This window comes from Macrobrachium rosenbergii, chromosome 40, assembly GCF_040412425.1.
Source record: "Macrobrachium rosenbergii isolate ZJJX-2024 chromosome 40, ASM4041242v1, whole genome shotgun sequence".
Lineage (NCBI taxonomy): Eukaryota > Metazoa > Arthropoda > Malacostraca > Decapoda > Palaemonidae > Macrobrachium > Macrobrachium rosenbergii.
The window spans coordinates 18,299,507-18,325,165 of NC_089780.1; the positions used below are offsets into that span (position 1 = coordinate 18,299,507).

At 39.4% G+C, this 25,659-nt stretch overlaps 1 protein-coding gene and 1 long non-coding RNA gene across 2 annotated transcripts in view; one reads left to right on the forward strand and one right to left on the reverse strand.

Moving 5' to 3' along the window:
• Positions 1-25,659, forward strand: part of LOC136826199 (uncharacterized) — a 708,350-nt gene that overhangs the window by 580,415 nt on the left and 102,276 nt on the right. The window lies entirely within an intron of this gene.
• Positions 20,121-22,664, reverse strand: LOC136825974 (mucin-2-like). Its single transcript, XM_067082835.1, has one exon. It carries the CDS (start codon positions 22,662-22,664, stop codon positions 20,121-20,123), a length of 2,544 nt encoding a protein of 847 aa, XP_066938936.1.

The following is a 25,659-nucleotide window of genomic DNA, read 5'->3' on the forward strand; positions in this document are numbered from 1 at the left end:
TCTTTATCTGGGCCTTCCAGATATTCGAAGAGCATTATAAATACTTGTTACACTTGGTAGTTTGTTGCTTGTTTCCTTAATTATGACTCGGTGTTTCCCAGACGCCAATTTAAATCCCCGTAAACTACATTGTTTCTCTACTTGGTATTGCTTCTAAAATTTAACCATTTTTTTCTCCTAGGTATTCCTTCTAAAATTAAAACTGTTTTTACTCTCCTTGGTATTGCTTCTAAAATTTAAAGTTTTTCACTCCTGAGTATTGCTTCTAAAATTTAACCAGTTTTTCTTTCCTTAGTGTTGCGTCTAAAATTTAACCAGTTTTTACTCTCCTTAGTAGTCCTTCTAAAATTTAACGTTTTTCTCTCCTTAGTATTCCTTCTAAAATTTAACGTTTTTCTCTCCTTAGTGTTGCTTCTAAAATTTAACCAGTTTTTCTCTCCTTATTGCTTCTAAAATTTCACCATTTCTTCTCTCCTTAGTATTGGTTCTAAAATTTAACCATTTTTTCTCTCCTTAGTATTGCTTCTAAAATTTTACAATTTCTCTCTCCTTAGTATTGCTTCTAAAATTTAACCATTTTATACTCTCTTTAGTATTGCTTCTAAAATTTAACCATTTTATACTCTCTTTAGTATTGCTTCTAAAATTTAACCATTTTATACTCTCCTTAGTATTGCTTCTAAAATTTAACCATTTTATACTCTCCTTAGTATTGCTTCTAAAATTTAACCAGTTTTTCTCTCCTTAGTATTGCTCCTAAAATTTAATCATTTTCTCTCCTTAGTATTACTTCTAATATTTAACCATTTTTTCCTCTCCTTAGTATTGCTTCTAAAATTTAATAATTTTTTCTCTCCTTAGCATCAACCAATTTTTTCTCTTAATAGTACGACTTCTGAAAGTTAACCAATTTTTTTTTCTCTCAATAACATTGTTTCTAAAATCTAACCAATTTTTTTTCTCTCCTTATTGCTTCTTAAATACTTTCTTCCCAACCTCCACAATACCCACCGTCCCCCCTCCCTTTGTTATAACCTAATTTCCTTTTTTTTATTGCAGACGTTCTGTAATGGGGTCAGATCTCTCTTTCATAAGCCAAAACAAGCGCAGTGTAATCTTTACCCTCTTAAAGAAACGTTCAGGGTTTTCTTTAGTGATCCTCGGCGATTCTTATCCGGTCTTTTATGTCTCTGTTTCTTTGAGTTGGACGTAATTCCAACTTTGTCCTCGGATTCTCGTTCGATCTCCATGTTTTTCCTATTCTTATTTTATTTTTTTTTATTTTTTATTTTTGCGGCACTGAAAAACCATTCGAATTCGCTTAGTTGTAAGTTATATAAATTTCGAGTATATTAAGATTCAGTATATTTTAGATCGAAAGTGAGATGTGGTAATTGTAGTGTATTTAAAGAAAATGTATTTAAAATTCGGCTTTAAGTTTGCAGAAGTTCTGGTACTAAATAAAACTTAACCAGTGAAAAAAAAGAGACAGTCGAATTGTATTTTAAAAAATGTATTTAAAATTCCGTTTCAAGTGTTTATAATTTCTAGTACTAAGTAAAACTGTGGAAGTTCTTGTACTAAGTAAGACTGTGAAAGTTCTTGTACAAGGTAAAACTGTGACGTTCTTGTGCTAAGTAAAACTGTGAAAGTTCTTGTGCTAAGTAAAACTGTGGAAGTTCTTGTACTAAGTAAAACTGTGAAAGTTCTTGTGCTAAGTAAAACTGAAAGTTCTTGTACTAAGCAAAACTGTGGAAGTTGTACTAAGTAAAACTTAACCAATAAAAGACCAGAGACAATCAAATCAAATTCAAGTTTAATTTTCTCAGCAAAAGTCCCTCACTTCTGCCAATCGTAGAACATAAGCTACCACATTTTATCCAGATCGGAAATCCTTTAGCGATGACGCTTGAAATGAAAACAAAAAACGCGCCGAAGTTTCTTCGGTGCAATCGAGTTTTCTGTACAGCTGCTGCAGCGCATAATCAAAGTCACCGAAAACAGATCTATCTTTAGGTGGTCTCGGTGTAATACTGTATGAACCGCGCCCCATGAAACTTTAACCACGGTCTGGTGGTGGCCTGACCTATATCGTTGCCAGAAGCACGAGTATGGCTAACTTTAACCTTAAAGTAAAAAAAAAAAAAACAAATACTGAGGCTAGAGGGCTGCATTTTGGCATGTTTGATGATTGGAGAGTGGATGATCAACATACCAATTTGCAGCCTTCTAGCCTCAGTAGTTTTTAAGATCTGAGGTCGGACATAAAAGGTGCGGACAGAATAAAGTGCGGACGGACAGACAAAGCCGGCACAATAGTTTTCTTTTCCAGAAAACTAAAAATGTGAACCAGACAGAATCGATTAAACGACGTGGAGGAAGGGAGGGAGGCTGAACTTGGCTCTCATCTTTTATTGCTGACGACGCCCTGGATACATCGATAAAGGATCTCATGACCCATGTAAGGGGTGATCTTTGATTCATGCGACTGGGAAATGTGTTTAAAGCGTAACGTTCCGGCGGTTCCTTGTTCCAGGTCAATGTTTCTTGGCCAGTGTTTCTTGTTCAATGTTTCTTTTCCAGTGTTTCTTTTTCCAGTGTTTCTTGTCCAGTGTTTCTTGTCTAATATTTCTTGGCCAGTGTTTCTTGTCCAATGTTTCTTGTCCAGTGTTTCTTGTCCAGTGTTGCTTTTCCAGTGTTTCTTGTCCAATATTTCTTGACCAGTGTTTCTTGTCTAATGTTTCTTTTCCAGTGTTTCTTGTCTAATATTTCTTGGCCAGTGTTTCTTGTCTAATGTTTCTTGTCCAATGTTTCTGGTCCAATGTTTCTTGGCCAGTGTTTCTTGTCCAGTGTTTCTTGTCCAATATTTCTTGGCCAGTGTTTCTTGTCTGATGAGTTTGGATAATCGTTTTCTGTGCTACAGCACAGATGAGTAAAATGGATGAATTTGGTGTGGTATTTGGCTGTTATTTGTAAGAAATGCATTTTTTTCTCGTTATTCAGTACCTAATTTCACATAATTTCAGCCTGTCCAACATTAAAAAAGACTAATATTCGTGTCTGTACAATCGTTTTCTGTGCTACAGCACCGATGAGTAAAATGGGAGATCCTGATGTGCCATTTAGACGTTATTTGTAGAATTGTTAGTTTTATTTTCGTTATTCAGTGCCTAATATTGCATAATTTCAGCCTGGCTAGTGTGAAGAGAGCTTAATATTCGTGCTTATATAATAATTTTTTGTGCTACAATACAGAAGAGTAAAATGGGTGATTTTGATGTGGCATTTAGATGTTATTTATAGAATTGCACTGTCTCTTGTTATTCAGTACGTAATTTCACATAATTTCATTCTCATGAGAAAACTGTATATTTAGAATCTACTGGTTACTCTTTACCAGGTACCTTTATAATTGCAATAACCACAATGCCCTCTTAACTTCCTGAATTCTTCACGCTTGACGGATACGCTTGTCGCCACATAACCCTCGAATTCGTGGCTTATCTGAGACCTGAATATGTATGCCCTTGACTTTCAGTAGATATCCCCTGGAGTCCGGGAGCTTACATGTAAGTTTTATAAAATGAAAGGTCTGAAATGACGTCTTGGGTTCACCAGCTTATAGGATCATACAGGCAGACACCCCCCCCCACACACACACACACACACAAAAAAGCTCCCCACAGAAATCGAATTATTATAGTAGACATTTGTAAACTGGGCTCAACAGATAAGTAGTATTGTAGGGAATAATGCTCTGCTGCTGTCAGTAGTGGTTAGTGGGGATTACTGGTTAAAAGGGACGATTATGTGGTTCGAATTGAAGGTCATTTCTGTCGTTTTCTTATGAATATTTAGCAGTTCGCCCTTTTCTTATCATTTTATAAGCTGCTGTTTGAAATCGTACATCGAATTTGTACAGAGATAGATTTACGACATAGATATTTGGACAGAATCAAAAACGAGAGAGAGAGAGAGAGAGAGAGAGAGAGAGAGAGAGAGAGAGAGAGAGAATATTCTATCTAGTCTTAGGCCACTCCAATCATAGCTCCTGTCAGGAAAGAATGTCATATTGTTGAAAAAACATTACAATATTGATGCAGACGCTTCCTTTCGGGTTGATACCACGTGTCATCAGGCTTATTCGCGGTTGCATATTTTAAATCAGGTAGAACTGGGACCTACTATTTTTTTTAAGGTGGGGGCCGGTATATGATATTCATGTCTCTAGGGATTATTCAGAATTGAGTCCTCTCTCTCTCTCTCTCTCTCTCTCTCTCTCTCTCTCTCTCTCTCTCTCTCCTCCAAAACACCTCACAGCCACTTACATTTTTAATCATCTACATCAACAGTCATTTGCGTTAAAGGATGTCATTGCTTTATGAGATTGTGTCTCCCTCTTTGTGACTGACATTTTGAATACTATGCTTTAAAACTTATATGTCAGGTAAAACATGACGTCATTCCCTCTAAAAAAATAACTCGCAAATATCTGCTGGTCTATCAAACGTATTTGAAATCTCGAAGCAGCGAGGTTTATTAACCCTCGGGGGAATCCATTAAACCTATTGCTACATGAAAGGAAAATCGACATGGGATCTAGCGACAAGCCCTGCGGGAGAACAGCTCAGTCCTGTCCTCGCTCATAAAAACAAGAAAATAATAACACGTGATCCCTTCAGGCTGTTATGAGTGAAGGACAGGAGTTTTTATTGTAAATATTCGATGTGATGTTTGTGTGAGCTGAGAGCGAGAAATGATTCTCTCTGCTTTGTGATTTGATGGGAGGGTAATGGTCTCCTCATTCTTGCGGAGGAGCAGAATATTATTATGATTATTATTATTATTTCAGAGAATGAAACCTAGTGACGTGGACCAAGCACACTAAAGGGGCCACTGACTTGAAATTCAAGGTTCCAAAGAATGTTGGTTTCAGCCTCACACAGCAGACTCCATACTGCAGCAGTAACTGATCGTGATACAGTTATTTTTATCGCCCTGGGGGAGACGCGAACCCGCGACATTTGAATGGCATGCAACGACACTAACCACAATACCAGCGGACCAGCGAAAGATAAAGACGAATAGAGTGGATAATGAGTGAATGTTATCTTTATAAGTAAGAATGAAACATGAGTGAAATGATGATAAGGGACGGGAAAAGTATTTCTTTGGAGGACAAACTAGTCTTATTATTAAAGAGTGCAGTTCGACAGAGCAGAAAAAAACCATTAAAAAATTCTTTGTAAAGCATATCAACAGCGTTTTCATGAGGATAAAAAATCGATTATTCAAGGATTGAGAACGCTGAAATCCGGTTTGTAATCATAAGAAACTGATTCTGGAAAGGGGAAATATCCTTTAAGCATGACAAAGAAATTATAAAAATATTTAAAATAATTTTCTAAAGTAGTTTTCAAATACATAGTTTAATAAAAAAAAAAAAGTAACACTCAGTTCCCCTTAACGAATGAGGAAGGAAGAAATATGTTAGGACAATGATCCTTGAAAATAATATATAACATAGCTTTCAAAACTGGAGAAGGAAAGCTTTGGTACGTAAATTGTTATTCAAAATGAGAGCACTAATTCGGCCTTTATTTTTCTCGAGTTATCCTTAGAATTTTGGTATTTTCAGGTTCTGCAATAGAGAAGATATTTTTCTAAACTGTTATTAAGATATATCTTCAAATACCACGAGAATACCATTCTTACAATACCTCTAAGTGACCGCATTGTAAGCCTGCATTATTTACTTAATCGTTTCAAAGGTTATTGTAAAGGGAATATACAACATGTGTTTGTGATTATGGTATTACAACCTCAAGATAATCTCAAAGATTCAAGTGATGTAATTCAATCTTAAGAAAGACTAGGGATTTTGTTCATACGTCATAGGGAGTAACCTTCAACATGTGTTATAAAAACTGAATGAGTCTTCACTGACACCAGAGATTCTATGTAGTAAAAAGATGTTTTAATATGAGTTACATGATGCAGCATTCCTTCCTGAAATAGTGATGGATTAAAGTATAGAAATAAAATGCCGCTCTGTAAATAGAGAAATTGTTCACAGGTATTATAATTTGTATCTTGAAGCCTGCTGAATATGAATGACTTTATTACCAGTGTTCTTGATGGGTGTTTATTTGTGTGTGTGTGTGTGTGTGTGTGTGTGTGAGAGAGAGAGCGAGAGAGAGAGAGAGAGAGAGACTATTTGGAAAAAACTAAGCTCCCTAATGTAGTGAAGACATTCAGGTCGAAAGATTTCAAAATTAAAACTCGGATAGCCATTAAAATTCATAACAAATCGATGGCTTAAAATGGCATGACCTAGGAAAGTGGGAAACAAAGTTCGGAGCCTGAAATTTCATTTTGATTCGTATTACTGTCACTGTTAGTTTCTCTGTCAGCTTCCGGCATGTGGTGATTATCCAGAACTTCTTTCTTGGAGTGACATTTCAAACAGCAAATAGTCTGGCAGATCTTTAAGAGACCTAAAATGTTATCCTAAATGTTATCCTAACGTTTACTTTTCACTGTGTCTGTGTTTAGAACTTGCATGTTCCTGGATGTGTAGGCCAAAAGTACGTACAGTTATCTAATCTTTGTAATAATCGTGCATTACAGATATTTCTTCTCAAGCAAGATTTAAGACCCTACTACCGAAAAAGGAAGGTATGAGTAAATATCAAATATGCAATCGAAGTCAATGGAATGTTGTTGAAGAACGTATTTCAGTCAACACCATATTTAAACATTTTTCACTTTCAAATAGATGATTAATGTCGCTGTGTCCGATGAAAGGATTTTTGTGTTTCGGGCTTAATTAATTCGTAAATAGTCGTGACATTTCAGCTGTGTTATATGTAGTATCTTTGGCTGAGCAGAATCCGCATTTAATTTAGTTAGAATTTACTAAACTTAAGGTCATTTTAAGCAGGCGATTACACCTCACATTATTCATGATCTGTTGTTAACACATATTAACGAGGGCCCGTTTAAAACACTGAAGTTTCAGCATGTTCATTTTAAAGATGTAAGGTATGTTTGCGTATTTTCATGTGGCGTGATTGTTAGCTAAATCGCCTTTATGGAAGTGATGTGCGAATGTTCAGGTGGAATGAAAGAACAAATCTCGGGGAACAGGAAGTTGTTCATGATGTCTTAGTGAACCTACAGCTTTACTGTCATGAGACCATGTTTGTCTTTCTCTCTTTATAAACGCTATGATTGCTTACCTTTAAAACCTGACAGTACAGCGTACAGATGATGCAGCTCTTGTTATCATTTCTCTCTCTCTCTCTCTCTTCTAAGGAGAAATAATAATAATAATAATAATAATACTAATAATAATAATAATAATAATAATATTATTGCTGCTTCAGCTGCATTTATTTTGTAGAAGACTTTTTCTATTTTCCTTATTGCGGACTTCTCTTCAGTGGAGGTGCGTGCTAACAGCTCGCCTATATTTGTCATTTCATGGGGGAAAAGTCAAAATCTGGATTCTGCTTCTTTATATATTCTATACAGTTAGTTATATACAATTGTTGCCGCGACGCGTTTCGACAGACTCTTCTGTCATTCTCCAGCGGGAGCTAGTAGAGGACTGGCAGATTGCATGTTGTTTTGTTGTTGTTGTATTGTATTAAGCCAACTCTTGTGTTGGCACGGGCCTTTCCCTTGTTTGGCCCGTAGGTGATCTGAAAATTTCAGAAGGTCATTTGTTATAGGAAATGTGAAAGAGATTTAGTAGTAGAGACAGTTGTGGATGGAGGAAGGATGATGGTTGTAGTGGGAGGGGGCCATCATGTCACGGATAGTAGTAGTTTGAAGATGAAAGGCCTTTGAAAGAAAAATAGAGAAACATTGCAGGTGGGGTTGTCCAACCCTTTAAACCCTAGAGTCCCTGCAGAGTATTCTTAGTGGTAGAGTAGTTTAGTTGGAATAAGACAGAGATGATGTGTATAGGGCCTTACGGTGAGGGGATGGGATGAGTTGAGAACGATGATGGTGGTAGTTAAAGAGGGCCATCTTGGTTTGTTTGTAGTGGTAGTATGAAAGTACATGTTGAGTGAGTTGGTGGCCAGTGCCACTCTGAACACACTTAACATTACATTACTTAATTCAGCTGGAAAGTAGAAGGTGAGAAGTTTGAGTATTCTCATTGCATTGTTCTATCTTGGTGGCGGTAAACTTACTAGCAGCTGGGCATGTGTGTCGATGTCCTCGACTATTGCCTTTGCAAGTGTTGCTGCTATTTTTGCTGCGTCTGGTGAGTTTACATCAGCTTGTACTTCGCCTCTGAGCAGTGCTGTCTCTCTGCATTCTAGCAGGTAGTGTAGGAGAGGCTGTTGTGTTTCTTCCTCGCAGTGCTCACATGGTCTGACACTGGGGTTAACAATTTCCCAGCAGGCTTTGTATCCTAGCCTTAGTCTGTGAATACATACAGCTAGTTTTCTCGGTGTGTGCCTGTCTATGGGGGGAGGCACTAGGTCGGTTGCCCATTTGTACCATCTGGCAGTCGGGGAGTGATCTGTCCATGCCCGTAGGTCTTCCAGCATGTTTGCTTTCATGAGCGGTTTTATGGCATTTTTGATCTGTTGTAGTGCAGGTTGTATGTGGATCTGCACTCTGTCAATGTACCTTGTGCTCTTGGCTAGTTCATCCGCTTTATCATTGCCTGGAATTCCTATGTGACTCGGTATCCAGTTCATAGTGACTGGTCTTCCTCTTTCGCTGTGCTGGTAGAGCAGTGACTTGATCCCAGCCAGCAAGGCCTTGTTCTCTTTAATTCTGATTTGTTGCAAGGCCTGCATGGAGGATTTGGAGTCAGTGTGGATGATGACGGGTCCTTCCTCATTCTCCAGAGAGTACAGTAGTGCCTGTCTTATCGCTACTAATTCTGTCTGCATTGTTGAGGCACAGTTTGATGTTCTCCAGCATGCTTGGAAATTGTTTGAATATACTGCTGCTCCAGTAGTTTTATTTTCTGGATCCACAGTGCCGTCGGTGTAGTATGTTTGGGCCCCAGGATTTCAGTGTTCCTGATAGACTCGTAGGCTGCTGCTCTTAGTTCCTCTCTTGAGCAGTCTTCTTTTGCTCTGGGAAGGTGTGTGTAATGGAATTTTGCATAATCCTTTTTCCAGGGCGGGATATGTTGCACATCCTGCGCTGTGTCTGGTCTCATGTTCAGCATTGCCTCTGCCATATCTAACCTCTTGATGTTGTCACTTTGGTCTTTTCCGTAGGAGTTCGGGCTCCGAATCTCTGGATGTTTATTTAGTTCTCCCTTTGTTCTGGTCTTGAGATTGAGTCTCTCTCTGAGAGGAAGATTTTGCCATTGTACTGGCATTTCTCTGTGCAATCCTATCTTCTACTTTTGGCATGTTAGTCTCAAGCCTGAGGTTGCACAGTCTTGTCCACATGGGTGCCCCAAGCATGAGTCTCATTGCCTTGTTCTGTATTACTTCCAGAGTTTCCTTTTGTGCCTCTGTTAGCTTTACCAGGGCGGGGGCAGCATAGTCAATCAATGATCTGGTGCAGGCTATATAGTATGTTTTTCTGTACATGTTCATTTGCACCATCCTTCAAAGATGACATATATCTCATTGCTGCTGTTCTTGCTTCTGCTCTTTCCTTCAGGTATTTGATTTCGTTCTTGAAGGTTAGTTGCTGGTCTAGGATGATTCCCAGATACATGTACTTGTCCACCCACTCTAGCGGTTCAGCTCCTATTGTGAGTGGTTGGAGTGGTCTGTGTGCTTTTACTGCCATGGCCTTTGTCTTATTTATATTGATTTTGAGGCCTAGTTCCTCCGACTTTTTGCTGATTTCATTGAGGGCTCTTTGCATTCTAGGCACTCTGACAGGTCCTCTTGCGACTATGCACACATCGTCGGCGTATATGAAAATTTCTACGCCTTCGGGAAGCTGCAGTGAGGCTAGGTTCTCCATGAGAATATTGAATAGGAGAGGACTTAGTATTCCTCCCTGTGGTGTGCCATTTTCCAAGTCATGGAAGGTGGATATCACCCTTGGAATTTGACCCTCGCCTGTCTTCTTAGCACATAGTTTTTGTCCAGGCTAGAAGGTGTCCTTTGACTCCTTTCTTCATCAGTGAGTGGAGTACTGCTGCTGGACTGGCTAGCTCGAAGGCTTTTTCAAAGTCTATGAAGACTACTACAGCCTTTCCTTGATTTATGTAGCTGAGGACATCTGTCAGACACTCTGTAGTTCCAACTCCTTGTTGGTATGCATATAGCTGTTTGTGTAGAGGACCAATTTTGTATGTTATCCTGTTGAGCACCATTTTCTCTCCAGTTTTTTCCATGCAGGAGACTAGTGCTATGGGTCTCGGGTTGTCTGGATCTTTAGGTTTTGGAATTGGCTTTGTGTCTTGTTGCCTCCAAGTCTGCGGTCTTGTGTGCTCTGCATGTGTTTTGTTCATGATCCTCAGGAAGGCGTTTTCTCCTGCAGGACCCATGTTACTTATCATTGTGTATGTTATCCTGTCTGCTCCTGGTGCTGTATCTTTGCCAGTTTTGTATACTGCCCTTAGTTCTTCTACTGTGTAAGGGGTGTCCGTGTCATCTGGTGTGAAGCAAGCCTCGTTAACTTCTTCCCATCTGATCGGTGCTAGCTGATCCTGTCGTCTTCTGGTTTCAGGAGAGAGATTGTTTGATTTTTGTCCTGTTAGCAAAGGATGTTGCTAGTCTCTCTGCTTCTTCTAGAGGTTGAGGGTGAGTTGCTATCGCTGACTTCTTTTTCCGGCTACTCTGTTCAGCCATTTCCATAGTTCTGAAAGGGATGTGTGCTCTGATAGTTTAGCACACCATTCCAGCCATTTTTCAATTCTTATTTCCTGGAGCCTCTGATGGATGTCATTTTTGACTGTTTGTAGCAACTCTCTGTTTTCAGCTGTTGCTCTTCTTCTGTAGATCTTTGTGACTCTGTTTAGTAGGGTTTTCAGCTGTCTTACCTCTTGGCAGTAGTACCAGGAGTCTTTGTAGCTGTAGTTCCTCTGAGCTGTCTTTATTGGCATTGCTTTATTTGCTGCATTATGTATGGCGTCAACTAGGTCTTTTTCTAGTTGGTCTATATCCTCTGGGGGCGTGTACTGTGCTGCCCATTCCTCAAGTGCTAGTCTGAAAATAACCCAGTTTGCCAAGTCTTGATTCCATCTTGGTGGAGGTGGCGGTATTGGAGGTAGTTGTTGCATTTCCAATTCTGTTATTGTTGCAAAGTGGTCGCTGACTAATGTGGGATGCACTTGCCATCTTGTAAGGTGCCTGATTGTCGTTGTGGCAAATGTTAGATCTAATCTGCCTCCTCTTATATGTGTGGATTGCCCTGTGTTGAGCAGTGCGACTCCCTCAAATTCCTCCAGAGAGTAGGCTACATGTTCCCCTGCCTGGTTAGTGATTGTCGGGGAAGATAGTAGAGGATGATGTGCGTTGAAGTCCCCACATATTATTGTAGGTGTGTCAGTTGCATGGGCGAAGAGCTGCGTCAGTTGTAGTTCTCCTGGGCTTTCTCTATTTATTTTCCTGTAGAGATTGTATATGTCTAGTCTCTGGTTTTGCAGAGTTATTCTAATTGCCATGCTCTCACATTCTCTCCCAGGGGATCGGATTGTGTATTCTTACTGCTGGGATTGTATTCTTGATGAGAATAGCCAGTCCCCTGTCGGTGCCTATGTCTGGAGTTGTGTCTGGAGTTGTATAAGCATTATACCCAGCTATTCTAAACTTGGTTCCTGTTTTTAGACGGGTTTCCTGAAGTAGGATGATGTCTACATTTTCTGTTTTGCAGACTGCAATAAGTGTAGCTGTTTTAGGCCTCACTCCATCAGCATTCCAGTTAATTATTTTCAGCATTGTTGTACGTTAGGGAGAAGCGCCTGGGGTCTCTTGGTGCAAAAGTGATGGAGTTATCATCTACCGTATTTGATGAAGATGATGAAGATGAGGGGAGAGGGGTGATGTTTTGGGGTTTAGTGGATGAGGAAGGTGTAGGATCATGGGGAGGTGGTAGGTTGGGATGAGGGTGTTGGGGAGGGATTTGTTGCAGCCATGGGGCTGTCTCCTGCATAGCGGTAGGGGGGAGGGGACTTGGAATTACCCTTGAGAAGGCTTTTAATAGTTCTTCTATCCCTGTTTTGATGGCTTCTATGTCCATGCCATTCTGGATGATGCTGGTGGAGAAGTTTGTAAGCTTCTCCTTTAGCTCGGCCGTTTTGAGCCACATTGTTCTCGGCAGAGGTTTTGGGGCTTGCCGTGTATTTGTAGCTGGTCTGGACGGTGTTCTTTTCCTGTTTCGGCTGAAATCTCTTCTGGACTGTTCCAGTTCTGCCCTCGTGTAGAACCTTTTACGGGGCTGGGGTTTGGGGAGGTTTCTTCCCTTAGATCTACTTCTTTGCCCTTCTGGTTCCTTTGGAAGAGCAGCCTTTACTATAGCCAGTCTTGCTGGGCAACCCCAGGCCATGGCGGTATGTTTGAGGTGGCAATTTGAGCACTTGGGTGTGGTTGGTTCTCCAGCTTTATGTTTGTTTATGCACTCTTCAGTCGGGTGCCTCTTGCTGCATACTGCACATATCTCTACCTGAGATATGCATTGAGCCTTGTGATGCCCAAATTTCTGACATTTGTAGCATCTGAGAGGTTCAGGGTAGTAGGTTTTTGTGGTATATTTTCCAAATATTCCCAGGTCTATTTTCTCTGGGATTTTTCCTACGAAAGTTACCAGGATTGTTTTCGTCAGGCTGCCTTGCTTATTTTTCATTCTTTCCGCAGCAGTTACATATTCCAGTTCTGTTATTCGGCTTTCATGTAGTTCAAATGGGTAGCCGACAACAACTGCTTTTTTGATTCTGTCTTCTTCTTTTAGTTCTTTAAGGTTGATGGCCGAGGTGTTCCTTAGGATGGATAAGGCCTTTTGATCTCTTGTTGAGATTGTCCAGTGTCCCTGCTTATTGGGTCTTGCCAGCATTTTTAGGTTTTTATTCCTTCTTTCGAAGTCCGCTACAGCTCTGTAAGCCTCAGTGGGGTTACTTGCAAGGACCCTGAAGTAAGTTGGTTTTGGCTGGTTCTCATTCCTTGTTTGGTTGGTTCTAGTTGATGTTGGGTTGGTTTCCTCGTGTTCGCTGATCGTGATTCTTTTACCGTGCCTTTTTGTTCTTTTAGACTGTGCTATTTGCCAGTCTTGGTTTCCATCTTCGTCCTGTTCATTAGTTCTTTTCCTACGTCCGTCTTCAGTTCCGGTTCCGGTTTCCATGGTGGTGGGGTTCATTTGTGTATCCATTTCCAGAGTCATTCCAAGTCGTAAGAAGGGGGGAGGGAGAGACAGACAGTGTGACTGGTCGGGTTGTCCAACCCTTTAAGCCCTAAGGCCCCAGACAAAGTTATACTTGGAGTAGAAATATGAGTTAAAAAAGAACCTGAAATTCAAATGTTATAATTATGAGGATGGGGAGGCCCTATCTATCCTATCAGTAGCTATGTACTGACTGCAGCAGTTGCAGCTGGGGATTCCCCTTACTGCTCTTGGAGCACTAAGACGACCCAGCAGTCAAGTCCTACAGTCAGGGGCTTTGAGGGTAATCAAACTCTTACACCAGTTTATTTTTTAAAACTTACTCTTTTTCTCCGTCGTATTCCTATCCTATCTCTACACTTGGCTTATAGGCGCCAAGCCTAACAGTCCTGTGCCACTTGCCACAGACGGCGAGAGTGGAAGATTTCGACTCTTTATTCCTGCTTCAACTGGAGTTTTAAGACCACAACGGCTACCAGATGTTCCACAGGAGAGTCTAGTTAGTAGAAAAGTTAGTGTGTCAGTAATTTTATTCTTTCTTATAGAAGGAGCTGTAAACCAGCCAAATATATAGGTTGAGCCTTCTGCAGAAGGCTCTGAAGACGCCCTTCAGCGGCGTGCACGGCAGGAGCAGCAGCAGGGCAGCCCTTACAAACAGTCAGCAGGACAGAAGCAGTGCAGCAACAGCAGGCAGGTCCTGGGGTGTCAGCAGCAGCAGCAGCAGCAGCAGCAGGTCAGCAGCAGTGGCAGCAGCAGCAGCAGAAGCAGGCAAGAAGGCAGGTCCTCAGGAAGCAGCAGAGCAGGAAGGTCTGGGAGGTGTTCTCTCAGTGGGAGCTGAGAGAGCACTGTGTCAGATTGCATAGGTCCTTCTGAATTTATACACGGGCTTCAGCGGGGGGTCATGGATGGCGAATTCTGATTGGTTGCAGTCAGCGAACATCAAGCGAAATTTCTGCGGCGAAGCTCGATCCTGACAGATCTTCGCAACCTGGGAATGTCATTCATTCCAGCGTTCCCATTGGCCTGCCGTTGCGTGATGTCATGCCGGCTGACATCATCGGTAGTTTGGCTGCTATTGGGCTGCGGATGAATGATGTCATTATCTACTCTTTCTGTCGTAGTCGGGGGATTGTCTCGAAGGGCGCCTCGCTCATCAGGGGCATCTCCATTTTCAGGGTTGTCGTTTTCAGGTATTCGTTGGATTTGGTGGGTGTTCTGCATTATTCTTCTTAAATTCGTGGGTAGGAGCGATGCCTCCTGCGTCGTATTCATTGTTGGTTTTCTCTCGGCAATGAGGAGCGCCTCTAGCAGGCGCAGACGTCGAGGGTCGGCGGCTCTCCCGATTATACTTATATTTTGTATAATACTGTCGCGGGAGATGGAAATATTGTGAGTAGCACGGGCGTGGTTCATGATGGCACCCTCCTGGGCGTGGCAGGAGATCCTTTTTGACAGACGCATCGTGGTCATTGGAAAATATAAGTATAATCGGGAGAGCCGCCGACCCTCGACGTCTGCGCCTGCTAGAGGCGCTCCTCATTGCCGAGAGAAAACCAACAATGAATACGACGCGGGAGGCATCAGCCCTACCCACGAATTTAAGAAGAATAATGCAGAACACCCACCAAATCCAACGAATACCTGAAAACGACAACCCTGAAAATGGAAATGCCCCTGATGAGCGAGGCGCCCTTCGAGACAATCCCCGACTACGACAGAAAGAGTAGATAATGACATCATTCATCCGCAGCCCAATAGCAGCCAAACTACCGATGATGTCAGCCGGCATGACATCACGCAACGGCAGGCCATCGGAACGCTGGAATGAATGACATTCCCAGGTTGCGAAGATCTGTCAGGATCGAGCTTCGCCGCAGAAATTTCGCTTGATGTTCGCTGACTGCAACCAATCAGAATTCGCCATCCATGACCCCGCTGAAGCCCGTGTATAAATTCAGAAGGACCTATGCAATCTGCCAGTCCTCTACTAGCTCCCGCTGGAGAATGACAGAAGAGTCTGTCGAAACGCGTCGCGGCAACAATTGTATATAACTAACTGTATAGAATATATAAAGAAGCAGAATCCAGATTTTGACTTTTCCCCCATGAAATGACAAATATAGGCGAGCTGTTAGCACGCACCTCCACTGAAGAGAAGTCCGCAATAAGGAAAATAGAAAAAGTCTTCTACAAAATAAATGCAGCTGAAGCAGCAATAATATTCAATAGAACCTGTTTAAAAGAGGGTCTGCTGCCAAATAATAATAATAATAATAATTTCTTAATTCATCCTGAACGAACCTTAACATGATAACCCTTATTTTGAATAATTTTCTTAATAAAAATTTACTGTAGAAATAAGATAAAAGATTAAAAATACAATTTTTTTTCTATTCAGTACTAAGCAACATTTAGAAGCTCTGCAGAATTTTTTCCTCTCGGAGTGACATTTCAAACCACACCGTAATTCAGAAATGCCACCTCTCAGATAGAGGAGGAAGTTTGTTTTCTAACTTTATACCGAACACTGGAAGGTTGATATTTACTAAATTTCGGTCAAGATTAGTAAATGCGTTCCACACTTCCGCAAGCCATTTTAGGTAATCATGTTCCTTAGAACTTTACTTTGACCCGAGTACGTAAAATAGATTTGGTGAAATTTACAGGACTGGAATGGTCCTCATCATCAAATAATTATGATTTGAAAGATCAAGCGTCCATGTGTTTAAGTGCTGTATACTTTTGTGGTTGTCTAACCGATAATTATATGTATTTATTCTAAATTGAATGTGTTACCTTATTTATATAGATGAAGAGTAAATTAGAACAAATAGAAACATGAATGTCTCAGAATCTTTTTTTTTTTTTTGTGGAATTAGGTACATCAGATAGAATAGGTTCCTGAGTGAATGCATTTTGATTTAATTATCCCCATCTACATAGTCTACCAATCGTATTTACTCCAGACATACATTTATGATATAAGTATCCAGAAAGGATCAGAAAACGAGAGAGAAGGAGATGAAAACGATAGAGAGAGAGAGAGAGAGAGAGAGAGAGAGAGAGAGAGAGAGAGAGAGAGAGAGAGAGAGAGAGAGAGGCTGACTGAGAGACAGACAGGCATTTGATAGGGGAACAAAATTAGGCAAAGGTGCTATATTGCATTTACTGTAATACTCGATCTGCACTTGAAAGTTTCCACAGTTCAGTGGTGAATGAGTTGTCATTTAGTCTATAAGCTTTATGTAGGCCATAAACTTCATGTAGTCTGTATAAACTTCATGTAGCCTATAAGCTTAACGTAGTATATAAACTTCACGTAGTCTATAAACTTTATGTAGTGTATAAACTTCATGCAGTCTATAAACTTTTTGTAGGCTAGAAACTTCACGTAGTCCATAAACTTCATTTACTCTATAAACTTCATGTAGTCTATAAACTTCACGTAGTCAATAAATTTTATGTAGTCTATAAACTTCACGTAGTCTATAAACTTTTTATAGGCTAGAAACTTCACGTAGTCTATAAACTTCACCTACTCTATAAACTTTACATAGTCTGTAAACTTCATGTAGTCTATAAACATCATGTAGCCTATAAACTTCATGTAGTCTGTAAACTTTGTGTAGTCTATAAACTTCACGTAGTTTGTAAACTTCGCGTAGTTTAGGAACTTCACGTAGTCTGTAAACTTTTTATAGGGTAGAAACTTCACGTAGTCTATAAACTTCACTTACTCTATAAACTTTACATAGTCTGTAAACTTCATGTAGTCTATAAACATCATGTAGTCTATAAACTTCACGTAGTCTATAAACTTTATGTAGTCTATAAACTTCACGTAGTTTGTAACCTTCGCGTAGTCTATGAACTTCACGTAGTCTATAAACTTGAAGTAGTCTATAAACTTCACTTAGTCTATAAACTTTATGTAGTCTATAAACTTCACGTAGTCTATAAGCTTTGTGTAGGCTAGAAACTTCATGTAGTCTATAAACTTTGTGTTCTATAAACTTCATGTAGTCTGTAAACTGCAGGTGGTCTATAAACTTTTTGTAGGCTAGAAGCTTCACGTAGTCTATAGACTTTTTGCAGGCTAGAAACTTCACGTAGTCTATAAACTTTCTGTAGGCTAGAAACTTCACGTAGTCTATAAACTTTTTGTAGGCTACAAACTTCACTTAGAATATAAACTTTTTGTAGGCTAGAAACTTCACGTAGTCTATAAACTTTTTGTAGGCTACAAACTTCACGTAGTCTGTAAACTTTTTTGTAGGCTAGAAACTTCACGTAGTCTATAAACTTTTTGTAGGCTAGAAACTTTACGTAGTCTGTAAACTTTATGTAGTAAAATACCACAGACTATCAGTTACATTACTCTCTTTTAAGTTCGTGTAATGTCATCATCCTAAATATTTGAAATCTGGTAAAACTCGATTAAAGCTCTCTCTCTCTCTCTCTCTCTCTCTCTCTCTCTCTCTCTCTCTCTCTCTCTCTCTCTCTCTCTCTCTCTCTCTCCTTTTTGCTTATCTACTTTCTGCAGTTACCATTATGGTAAAGTTCTCTATATTTAAGATGAATTTCTTTGACATTGTTTCAATTTCTTAACAAAAATCCGTATCAGTAATTGCAACTTTTCAAATAGCGAGAGTATTTCACATAATTACTAATTACAAGACAATGAAAATCAGCAATAAAAAAAATTTCAGAAAAGCGTCAATAATGTTCAAGATTTCGTGCAAGAATCCAAACAATTATCGTCCGAACTTTGTTAGGTAACCACAGTTTGACTCCATCGCACTTTCAAAAAAAAAAAAAAAAAAAAACTAAACGTCCATCAACGAAAGTGTGTTAAAAGCTGGTCCCTTGAATTAACGATTTTTCGTATATACTCTCTGACATAAAGTTTAATGTATTCTCTGAAATGTGCTTGTAGTGCGGTGGTAAGGGTACTTGGCATGCAAACTTAGTGGTGCCGAGTTCTGTTCTAGAATTAGACGAGAAGGGACGAATTAGTACCTTCAATAATAGCCAGTATGAATTTATCAGACACTTCCCTCTTCTTTATCTCTACTTCCCTGGTCCTTTCTCTCACTTATATTATTAGTCCATCTTTAAAAACATTGAACAACAGTGGAAACATCACACATATTCATAGGTTCATTTTTAAACAGTCCTAGCTCTGTAAGTCTACACTATCTTCAGTTTATCGTGAAAATTTACTAATTACATTCAGGATAGTACTTCCTGCTGTCTTCTAAACTCTCCTTAGTGCACCACTAATAATTTCATCATATGCTCTCTCTTAGTCAATGTTAGAGTCATGCAGAATTTTCCTTTAATGGTAAATAAGTCATAAAAATGTTTTATAACAAACATTTGATCACTTTCATAACTAGCATCTTTTCTCTCTCTCTCTCTCTCTCTCTCTCTCTCTCTCTCTCTCTCTCTCTCTCTCTCTCTCTCTCTCTCTCTCTCTCTCTTTTCAGCAAGCATCATCAGTATGAGCCTGAGATTCTACTAATAAACTTCCATTGTCCTTAATATTATGCATTTATAAATATTGCGATGTATGATAAATTTATTAATATTAAAAAAATAGTAGAATTAAAGCATTCAAGAGGATTTCATTGAAATGATTTTCTAATATCATGAATGACAGAAAAAAAATAGACAAAATTTTACTTTTTATTTATTGATCATTCAGCACACTCCAGATTATAAATCAAGTATAACACAAAGCTTGCTTTTACATCGCTTTCATATTCATGTTTTTATTGTTAACACTTCTACCGTTGAACCATTTGCCTCTTGTATTGTATTACCTCGTTGTTAGTGCCATAGACTGATCTAACGTTATGTTGTTCATTTCCTTTGCCTAGTCTTGTTCTTTTTGCTTTTAGATAATGAAAAAAATAAATCTTAGACAGTAACTTCAGAGTGGCCGTAGTCATATATAATGCTCCTGTTTCCTAGCATTCATAAAATACATATCTTCTTAGATATTTATTCAGTGCTTCAAGTCAGTTTTATCCAACTAAAATTCATTTAGTCTCTCTTTCGCCTGATTAAAATATTAGATTCCAAAGACTAAATACTGTTAAGAGGGTATTAAAATAAACTTGGCTTTTCGAGAGTCTTCTGTCAACAGACAGGCAGTCTTATATAGCAAGAGATCAACATTGTAGAAACAATCGTTAGGTCAGTATTCCGAATTGTAAAAAGAAATGGGGTCGTGTTGCTTAAAACTTTTGCCTTATTCCTAACCTCTATATAGATAACTAAAATCTCCATTTGCTCTACCTTAGTAACTGCGATGCTATTAAGTTTGACACGTAAATAGCACAAATCCTGAAATCCATGACGATTAATTAAGAATATATTGGTGTATAACTGAATCACGAAAATATGGAACGTGATGAATATATAAATAAAGACAAAATCTACGAGGGAAAGAGAAACAATGGAGTGTTGCAAGGCCTTTCGACTTCTAGTCCTTTACTTAGCAGACAGTCTGCTAAGCAAAGGACTATAAGTCGAAAGGCCTTGCAGCACTCCATTGTTTATCTTTCCCTCGCAGATTTTGTCTTTAAGAATATATGGGTATATATTAGTTGAATATCATATTCCATTTGACATTCACTCATTCATTCATTCGTGCTAAATTTACTTTATGAATGATAATTCTTCGACTACTTGAATTTTTTTACATAAGCAGCTTTATTCTTATATATGGTTTAGTCACCTTTTTAGTTTCTACAGATCTTTGTAGAATAACTTATACAATAACTACAACCTTTCCTTTACAGTTGTGTTTTCGTAATAGTGGATGTCGAAGTACTGGTAGTGGTAGGAGTAGTGGTAGATGTAGATTCTGTAGTGGTCGTAGGAATGGAGGTACTGGTAGTGGTAAGGGCAGTGGTAGATGTCGAAGTGCTGGTAGTGGTAGGGGTAGTGGTAGATGTAGATTCTGTAGTGGTCGTAGGAATGGAGGTACTGGTAGTGGTAAGGGTAGTGGTAGATGTCGAAGTGCTGGTAGTGGTAGGAGTAGTGGTAGATGTAGATTCTGTAGTGGTCGTAGGAATGGAGGTACTGGTAGTGGTAGGGGTAGTGGTAGATGTCGAAGTGCTGGTAGTGGTAGGAGTAGTGGTAGATGTAGATTCTGTAGTGGTCGTAGGAATGGAGGTACTGGTGGTGGTAGGGGTAGTGGTAGATGTTGAAGTACTGGTAGTGGTAGGGGTAGTGGTAGATGTCGAAGTACTGGTAGTGGTAGGAGTAGTGGTAGATGTAGATTGTGTAGTGGTCGTAGGAATGGAGGTAGTGGTAGGGGTAGTGGTAGATGTCGAAGTACTGGTAGTGGTAGATGTAGATTGTGTAGTGGTTATAGGAGTGGAGGTACTAGTAGTGGTAGGGGTAGTAGTAGGTGTAGAAGTGCTGGTAGTGATTGTAGTAGTAGAGGTACTGGTGGTTGTAGGTGTAGTGGTAGATGTAGATTCTGTAGTGGTAGTAGATGGAGTGGTACTGGTAGTTGTAGAATCAATAGCAGAAGCAACTGTCGTAGTGTTAGAAGGTGTAGAAGTACTGGTACTTGTAGTGGTGGAAGGTGTAGAAGTGGTAGAAGGTGTAGAAGTACTGGTACTTGTAGTGGTGGAAGGTGTAGAAGTGGTAGAAGGTGTAGAAGTACTGGTACTTGTAGTGGTGGAAGGTGTAGAAGTACTGGTACTAGTAGTGGTGGAAGGTGTAGAAGTGGTAGAAGGTGTAGAAGTACTGGTACTTGTAGTGGTGGAAGGTGTAGAAGTGGTAGAAGGTGTAGAAGTACTGGTACTTGTAGTGGTGGAAGGTGTAGAAGTAGAAGGTGTAGAAGTACTGGTACTTGTAGTGGTGGAAGGTGTAGAAGTACTGGTACTAGTAGTGGTGGAAGATGTAGAAGTGGTAGAAGGTGTAGAAGTACTGGTACTTGTAGTGGTGGAAGGTGTAGAAGTGGTAGAAGGTGTAGAAGTACTTGTACTTGTAGTGGTGGAAAGTGTAGAAGTACTGGTGCTTGTGGTGGTTGAAGGTGTAGAAGTACTGGTACTTGTAGTGGTGGAAGGTGTAGAAGTGGTAGAAGGTGTAGAAGTACTGGTGCTTGTGGTGGTTGAAGGTGTAGAAGTACTGGTACTTGTAGTGGTGGAAGGTGTAGAAGTGGTAGAAGGTGTAGAAGTACTGGTACTTGTAGTGGTGGAAGGTGTAGAAGTAGAAGGTGTAGAAGTACTGGTACTTGTAGTGGTGGAAGGTGTAGAAGTACTGGTACTAGTAGTGGTGGAAGATGTAGAAGTGGTAGAAGGTGTAGAAGTACTGGTACTTGTAGTGGTGGAAGGTGTAGAAGTGGTAGAAGGTGTAGAAGTACTTGTACTTGTAGTGGTGGAAAGTGTAGAAGTACTGGTGCTTGTGGTGGTTGAAGGTGTAGAAGTACTGGTACTTGTGGTGGTAGAAGGTGTAGAAGTACTGGTACTTGTAGTGGTGGAAGGTGTAGAAGTGGTAGAAGGTGTAGAAGTACTTGTACTTGTAGTGGTTGAAGGTGTAGATGTACTGGTACTTGTAGTGGTAGAGAGTGTAGAAGTACTGGTACTTGTGGTGGTAGAAGGTGTAGAAGTACTGGTACTTGTAGTGGTAGAAGGTGTAGAAGTACTGGTACTTGTAGTGGTAGAAGGTGTAGAGGTACTGGTACTTGTATTGGTAGAAGGTGTAGAGGTACTGGTACTTGTAGTGGTAGAAGGTGTAGAGGTACTGGTACTTGTAGTGGTAGAAGGTGTAGAGGTACTGGTACTTGTATTGGTAGAAGGTGTAGAATTACTGGTACTTGTATTGGTAGAGAGTGTAGAAGTACTAGTACTTGTGGTGGTAGAAGGCGTAGAATTACTGGTACTTGTAGTGATAGAGAGTGTAGAAGTACTGGTACTTGTGGTAGAAGATGTAGAATTACTGGTACTTGTAGTGGTAAAAGGTGTAGAAGTACTGGTAGTGGTGGTAATATTAGTTGTGGTATTAAATGAAGTTGTAGTTGGGATAGAGGAACTGGTAGCTGTAGTAGCAGTTGTACCGTTAGTGGTAGGGACAGTTGATGTATAGGTGCTGATAGTGGTAGGAGCAGTAGTAGAGTTGACTGATGAAGTAGTGGTAGGTATAGAGGTGGTTTCGGTCTTGTTGATCGATGTAGCAGTAGTTGTAGGGATACTGGTAGCATTCAGTGAAATGGTAGTTGAAGAAATAGTGGTAGTTGCGTTGGTAGAACTACCAGAGAATACCGATGAACTTGCAGGATTGGCAGTTGTGATAAATAAATCCAGGGCGTCTGTAAGATAAGACATGGTGAAATTTTAATTCTATATATATATATATATATATATATATATATATATATATATATATATATATATATATATCAAATCTTACAGACAGGACACCTAGCAAGCATAGTGAAAAGTTTTACCATTAACATTTTAGTAAGAATATTTCTTAAAGTTTTAATTATTCTATTAATTGTGTTATAGGGAAAGGTATCTTATATAGAAGTATTTTTTAAAAATTACTGATGTTTTGATACATAACACTTGAATTCAGTGTCATATGAAAGAGAAGGGAAAATGCTAAAAAATTTAAATAAGAAGTCACTACTAATGAGTAATGAATAACCTAATATATAAATTGCAATGCTTTGCAACCAGATTGGAAGACTTGCTAGCAATGATGTTTGCTTTATACTGTGTCTCCTCGAGCTCCTTCATCCTTTCAGGCTTAGCCAATCATGGACTTAATCCTACTCTCTCTGAAAAACACGGTTTCTTTCCCTGGTTATATCTATGCTTAGATTTCTCAGGCGTGGGTCGTATGCTTTCATTAATAGTCATTGCTCCCTTCAACCCCTGTGGTTTGGGGTTTGTTGCCAGATTTTTTTATCCCACCCTCTAGGACTCACCTCAGAGAGGCAGATGAGAGAAATACTGAAATTGGAGTAAAGTGGATTTCTTCTCCTGACCTTACTCGTTACAAAGCTGATGCTTCTTCCCTAAATACTGGCTGTTTAGAAGTTGAGCTTAGCACTGTCCTTTCTGACTTAATGTCCTGTGAGCAGACTTTGTCCTTTTAATCTGGATTCACCTTGTTTTAGCACCGGGGGGTGGGCGGGGTTCTAAATTACACTTAATAATGCTCTGGCAGAACCTCTCTTTTAGTTTAGAAGGTAGAATGCTAACTGACAGGCTTCCTTCATCTTTCTGCAAGAGGACACTTGTAATCCCAGGACCCCTAATTTTTCCAGGCTATATGGTAGTTGTTCAACAATCGCGTAGCTTTTGTCAGCTCATTTCCGAAAAGCTCTCATCCTCCTATACCAGACAGACCACCCTGTGTCCAAAAACATAGGTCTGACGATGTGTTTTCTCAGTACTCTTTGAGATAAGTGAGTCTGGGGCAGATACAGAGAGGTACCACTCATCCCAGGATGATGATTTCGCTACCTACGAAAACTTATATAACTTTATCTAAATGAAATTATGTGCAGATATATATATGTATGTATGTATTTATGTACAGTACATATGTGCATATATGAATATACATTTGTATATGTATATATATACATATATATATATATATACATATATATATATATATATATATATATATATATATATATATATATATATATATATATATATATATATATATATATATATATATATATACTGGGTGTTTCTGAAATTAGAGCCCTCCCCCTCCACAGAATAAATGGAAAGTTATGAAGTTTTCTGCTATAGCCTATCTCCAAGTACATAATTTTAAGTTTCTATGGAGCTATTTTTCATTTTACATTTCTTGTATTTTCAGACTGAGTGACAGAGTTAGATACAGCCATGGCTAACAACTGGGAGGAAATCAGATGGATTGACCGAATCCGGGCTATAACCTTCAGAGAGGCCAGGGATGCTGATGCATCCTTCATTTCACGTTCCTGGATAGCTAAATACATTAAAAGAGATGAATCCTTTGTTAAAAGAAACTGGAACAAAAATCCATATGACTGTCATCGCGAAAAGAGTGAGAATCTTGGAAGGCCTGAAGTCCTTTCTAAGGAGTCAAAAGACATCATAGCTGAGGCAGTGGGTAGACCAAGAAAGTCTTTACGTAAATTGGCGCTTGAACTAGAAACAAAAAGGGGAAAGAAGAGAAGTTATAGTGCTGTATATCATGAGCTGAAAACATCTGGTATCAAGCCATTTCATGTTATCAGCAAGCCCAACATCACTCAGCAACAGAGAGAAGACCGTGCATGGTTTTGTGGTTCATTTCTTAAAGATTGGGATGAAGCTGACTTTCTCCACATTGCCGCATCAGATGAATTCTTCATTTACACAGTCAGGAAGCCAAATCATAAAAATGACATCATTTGGGCAGCAAAGTTGGATGATATCAGCGATGACGTGTACTATCGCCAAGTTGTGAAATTTCCTGAATGTTTGGGAATTTTTCTCTGTTTCACAGCCAAACAGTTAATGTGGATCATCAAAGAAAAAGGCCAGTCATGGAATGGCGAATACTTCAGAGAAACTGTGCTTACTGGTGGAGTATTTCCTTTCCTCAAAGATCCTGAAAATGTGTTATCTGTTGAAGAAGCATGATAAGGCACCATGTTTCAAGGCTCTTCAGACACAGGAGCTGCTTCGAAACAGTGATATCGATTTCTTCTCATCAAGTGAATATCCAGGTAGCTCCCCTGACCTTACTGTGTGTGAAAACATTGGTAGTATCTTAAAGGATCATGTTGAAGCGCGCACAATGAACTATGATGATATACCAAGCCTCAACGACCTGCGAAGAGAGGTGACCAAAGTGCTCAGGGAAATGGAGTTTGAGTCTCAGCTTTTTTGCAATTTGCTAAAATCATACCCCTCAAGAATACAGGTTGTGGTACAGGCAGATGGAGGCCACACAAAATATTAAATACTAAGAGAGAAACTTAAATAAATACCCGTTCTGAATTATTTTTGTTTTTGTCCATATCAATTTTAGTTTATGCTGTAGAGGGGAGAGGCTCTAATTTCGAAACACCCTGTTGTATATGTGTGTGTGTAAGTACAGTGTTTGTGTTTTTGTGTCCAGGTAAAATAACTTGAAAATGCATAATAGATTTTTTAAGTGGCCACAAATTTCAACTGTTGAAATAGAATCTTTCTTACAACAATCCAAATGCATATATCCAACTTCACGAACAGAATTGCAACTAGGAAAGTGATGTTGAACGGAAAAATGCCTTACTATTTTTAATAAAAGTGTAGTCACTGCTTTCCACAAGAGACGTTTCAG

Bases quoted from the DNA above. Each gene is read 5' to 3' on its own strand.
- LOC136825974 (XM_067082835.1), bottom strand. From the start codon at position 22,664: ATGTCTTATCTTACAGACGCCCTGGATTTATTTATCACAACTGCCAAT.